The following is a 5,051-nucleotide window of genomic DNA, read 5'->3' as shown; positions in this document are numbered from 1 at the left end:
CCTCGCCAGCATTTGTTATTTTCTGTCTTGTTGAACTTTGCTACTAGTGCTGGAGCAAGATGGTATCTCATTGTTGTTTTGATTTGCATCTCTAAGAGGCAGTTTTAAGAACACAACTTTGAAGCCAAAATGACCTGCATTTGAGTCTTACTTTTTGCACTTATTACCTGCTTGCTTTGGACAAATTGCCTCAACTCTGTGTGAACTTGCTTCCTGAGAATGTGCATTTTATGGTGGTTGTGAGAACTAAACAAGGTAAGGCCAAATCTGAAACACCTGTAATGCAGCAGACGTTGGTGGCAGGCACAAGTATTTTTATTTTGCAAAGGATAAAATTGAGGAGTAAGTCATGTAGGTTGATAATTATAGGAGAGGACCTGAATCCCAGACTGTGTCTGATTTCCAGACAGGCATTTTTTATTGCCTACACAACGAGTTGCCTACCGCTATGAGTTGGGACTGACTCCCTGGCAGTGAGTTTGGTTTTTTTTTTCTTTTTTTTTGGCTTACACTGTAAGGTTAGTAGCTCTCTTTGGCGACAGGAGTATTCAATTTTCCCACGAGCTACAATGACATACAAGCCCTGCTGGCATAGTGGTTAAAGCTTTGGGCTGCTAACCAAAAGGTAAGACAGTTCAAACCCACCAGCTGGTCAGGGGAAAAACACAAGGTAGACAAGGCAGTCTGCTTCCCTAAAGATTTACAGCCTTGAAAACCCTACGGGGCAGTTATACTCCATTATATAGAGTCAATGAGTCAGAATCATCTCCAAAGCAATGGGTTTGGGTTTTGCTGACATTTATATCCTTAATTGCCCACTATTAGGCCCCTTTGCCATTATTTTCACTCTCTCTGGCAATCTGGGGCACGGAAGGTGTACTAAAAATTTCACACTGTCTAATAATTTTCATGTGGGTCCCCAGAGCTCTATAGTATACGCTTAGGTACAGGAAGAAATACTCTACCAAAACAACCTCAATCAACACAAACACCAAAAACCAAACTCACTGCCACAGAGGCAATGCCGACTCCTAGCTACCCCCATTGGGTTTTCCACTTAGAAAATCTTTATGAATTAGATTGCCCCATCTTCCTCCCACAAAGTGGCCAGTGGGTTTGAACAACCAACCTTCTGGTTAGCAGTCAAATGCCTTGGGCACTCAGAGCCCCGCCCAGATGTTTATATTTACTCCCTTGGCTCCGCCCCCTACCATGCGCGGCTCCGGCCACGCCCCTAAGGAAGAACTCCGGGAAGCCTAGCGTCTCAGCCTGCCCATAGGGGATTCCCTCTCCAGCCAATCGGATCTGAGTAAGGCTCTGCCCCTAACAAAAATGGCAGGAGAGGCCTCAGTGAGGGCAAGCTGATCTGAACGCCCGAACCCGCGGCATACAGCGAAGGCAGTGGTAGCTGCGCGGTCCCAACCATGGAAGAAGGCGGCAGCGCTGGCAGCGACAGCAGCACCAGCGGGAGTGGCGGGGCGCAGCAAAGGGAACTGGAACGAATGGCTGAGGTCCTGGTCACCGGGGAGCAGCTACGGTAGGACGAGGGCAAAGACAGTGGGCTCGCGGCGGCACTGCCAACCCGTGCCCACAGCAACCCCGCGCGCACGCGCGCAGTGACTAGCAGCTAGCGACTGGCGCGGGGCTCCCGGGCGGCCGCGGGCGCGTGGAAACACTGTGCTGCGCCCTAGCCCAGCTGCTGCAGCCTGGAGCTCTCCCGAGTCGTGATTGGCGCGGGGCTCCCGGGCGGCCGCGGGCGCGTGGAACACGGTGCTGCGCCCTTTCCCAGCTGCTGCAGCCCGGAGCTCTACGGAGTCGCGATTGGCGCGGGGCTCCCGGGCTGACGCGGGCGCGCGAGTGGTGCGCGCTGCGCCTCTGCCCTGCTGCTGCAGTTCAGTGCCCGCGGACTAGCTGCCAGCCACCGCGTGCGCTCCTGCTTCCCAGTTCTTGCGCGCTGCGGGGCCTCGCGCGCCTGGAGGGGTCGGTGTGGGACCCGGAGCTGTCCCTTTACTCCTGAACGAAGAAGCTAGCGCAATGATCGCCTTCACTTAGGTTTTCTTTTATACTGGCAAGGCTTACTTCACTGCTAAACCTTTCATCCTGTAAAATGGGCTTGAGTACACGATCTCCCTGAAGGGTTGTTGTGCAGGCAAAACTAGGAACGTATCTGCAACATTGTCGCTATCATTTACTTGGCACATCGTCATCAATCATCATTTGGGTCCGCAAGGGGGCATGAAGGCATCTCGTCGGGCTGCCCTGCTGCTGTGCCAAGTACCCCCGCGCCCACAGTTTGGACAGAATTGTGTCTTCCGGGACTGGGGAACAGGCAGTGCCCCCTGGGGTCCCCCCTTGTCATTCCCATCCATTCTTAGTTGTTCTTGGGTTTACGTTAGGGAATTGGTCTGACCGGTTCAGCAGCTGGTCTTCTTGTGTCCATAAATCAGTTTTTCTGGAAAAAAATCTGGCTGTGCCGCGTTTGGGCCACGATTTGCTTGCGGGCCCCTGGCCCTGGCGGAACGACGCGCGCGTCTGTTCCTTCTAGTTCTTGGCCTGAATCACCTGGCTTATTTTGCTTTCTAAAGATCGTATTTCAGGAGAGAGAAACATGTAAAGGTCTCCGAAGATTTGGTAACCACGCTGTTTGCAGCACTTATATTGAGGAAGTAAATATTGGAAGTGGGAATTAATTGAGCTTAACGTTACAAAAGGCAAATTGAGTATTTCTGTTCCTTGTTGATGTTTATTTAAAGCACGGTCAGTTTTAAAAGGACTTTTAAAAAATGTTTTCTTTTGTCAAGACTCACTACCGTGGAGTCATAGCCAACTCACAGCGACCCCTCATTGGGTTTCGAGGCAGTATCACTAGGAGAGTAGATTGCCCCATCTTCCTTCCGAGGAGTGGCTGGTGTGTTTGAACCGCCAGTCTTCTGGTTAGCAGTCAAGTGCCTTAGGCACTACACTCCCTTTCATCAAGCGTATTCTCTAATTGAAAAAAACATCAAGCATTTCTGATTTAATCTGAAACACTTTTTAAAATTTAACTTTATTTTTGGTGAAAATACATGCAGCAAAACCTCTCCCAGTTTCTGGACACATTGATCAGTGAGACTGGTTACATTCTTCATGTTGCGTCAACATCAGTTGGGATCACTAGGGGGGTGCTGGGGGAGGGGGCGTGGTGCATGTGGCACTGGGTGACAGTGTCAGAAGAGGTGACACCAAAACGACTGTAACATTCTTGTGCCGTGTTCTAGGAGAAATTTATTTTTCTTTGTGAAAATATCTCTACACTTAGTTGTAATAACCAGAACTTTTTTTGAAAGCCCAGCTTATGAGTATTAATATACCTATAAGGCTAAAACTCTGTGATAATTTACTTTTTTTTTTTTTTTTTAGTTGTGATTTGGGTGAAAGTTTACAGAGCAAATTTGTTTTCTGTTCAACAGCTAGTACACATTTTATTTCTCACTTCCTGTCTGTGGTTACCTTTTCCCTGGGTCCTTCTTTCCTGTGCATTCCTGCCCTTGGATCTATCTCCTTGTGCTAGTGCTGCCTGTCTGAGCTCCCATGACTGACTGTTCTAAGGAGCTATGTACCTGGGTAACTGTTCACCTTGTAGGCCTGTCTGTTGTCTGGCTGAAAGTTAAGCCATGAGGGTGTGTGCATTTCTAGGCCTGAAGGGTGATAGGAGGCGTAGTCTCAGAGGTCTTACCAGTCTCTATCAGGCCAGTATGCCTTGTCTTTTTTATGTTTTTGAGTCTTGTTCCACATTTTTCTTCCACTCTATCCAGGAGCTCCAATTTTGATCCTTTTCTGAGTAGTTGGCAGGCACCATCTAGTTCTTTTGGTCTCAGGTTCCTGTGGTCCACTCGTCCGTTGGACTAATTGTTTCCATGCATCTTTGATTTTCTTCACTCTTCTTTCCTTCCGACAAGGAGAGACCAATTGTTGAAACTTAGATGGCCACTCGCAAGCTTTTAAGACCCCAGTCATTACTCAGCAAGGGAGGGTGTAAAACAATGTTTTTGTGTGGTATATTGGGCCAATTGCGTTTGATGTCCCCTGTGACCATGGGCCCAAGCTTACTCTCTCAAGGTGTTTGGCCCTGGCTAAGAAGTCTGTAGGACCTCTGATAGCATAGTGCCTAAGGCACTTGACTGCTAACCAGAAGGCTGGCGGTTCAAACCTATCAGCCACTCCTTGGAAGGAAGGTTGGCCAATCTACTTTCGTAGTGATACCGCCTCGGAAACCCAAGGAGGGGTTGCTATGAGTCGGGTCCGACGCAAAGGCACATAACAATAACAACAAGTCTATGATAGTTTGCTTTTAATCTTTCTGATGTGCTTTGGTCATAGCTATCATTATTACCCAATTACCACAATGCTTTGAATCATATGATCTTGCCACATGTCCCACAGGCATGCACTGTTGTTTTTATTGCTGCTGGGTATTTTATTGTCATTGATTTTGTCAAATTTTCTGGTGTTTTATCTACAATATTGAAGTAATTACTATTTGTGAACCTATATTAATAACTTTTTGACAATGAAATAGTAATTAAAGGAAGAGGAGAAGACAAAGGTTTCCATTCAGTTACTAATAATGCTGTAATTCTATATAGAAAGAATTTACAGTTTTGTAGTTACATGGAAGAAAGATGTGGCAGTCTGCTTCCGTAAAGATTATAGCCTTAGAAGCCCTATGGGGCAGTTCTACCCTATCCTGTAGGGTCTCTTATGTGTCGGAATTGACTCATGACAGTGGGTTTGGTTTTCGGATCCATATAATTTAAGGAATGTTACATTTAAGTAATATACAGCTATATTCATCGTATACTATTCTATGATTAAAATCAATAATAAACGTTTCTAGGGATTCTGTGGTCTGGTATGGGAGGAAGTCCATGGGGGGGAAGGACACCATGTGTTTCTGCACTAGGTGACAGCAACACCAGTAATACCACTGTTGAACACTCACTTTAATTTGTTTCACTTGCATTACATAATCTCCCTGCCTCTTAGCCTTTTCACCTATGCTTTAAAATAGC

At 47.0% G+C, this 5,051-nt stretch overlaps 1 protein-coding gene across 1 annotated transcript in view; it reads left to right on the top strand.

The window, feature by feature from the left end:
- The first annotated feature begins 1,424 nt into the window (after positions 1 to 1,424).
- DEPTOR (DEP domain containing MTOR interacting protein) overlaps positions 1,425 to 5,051 on the top strand; it is a 170,884-nt gene continuing 167,257 nt past the window's right edge. The window contains exon 1 of the mRNA XM_007946865.1: positions 1,425 to 1,537. Coding sequence (XP_007945056.1) covers positions 1,425 to 1,537 — 113 coding nt within the window. The remainder of the gene's footprint in view (positions 1,538 to 5,051) is intronic.

The sequence above is a fragment of the Orycteropus afer genome, unplaced genomic scaffold, assembly GCF_000298275.1.
Source record: "Orycteropus afer afer isolate SDZICR_OR568_19922 unplaced genomic scaffold, OryAfe1.0 scaffold00173, whole genome shotgun sequence".
NCBI lineage: Eukaryota > Metazoa > Chordata > Mammalia > Tubulidentata > Orycteropodidae > Orycteropus > Orycteropus afer.
The sequence above is the reverse complement of the archived record's forward strand: the minus strand, read 5'-3'. Positions and strand labels throughout refer to the sequence as shown.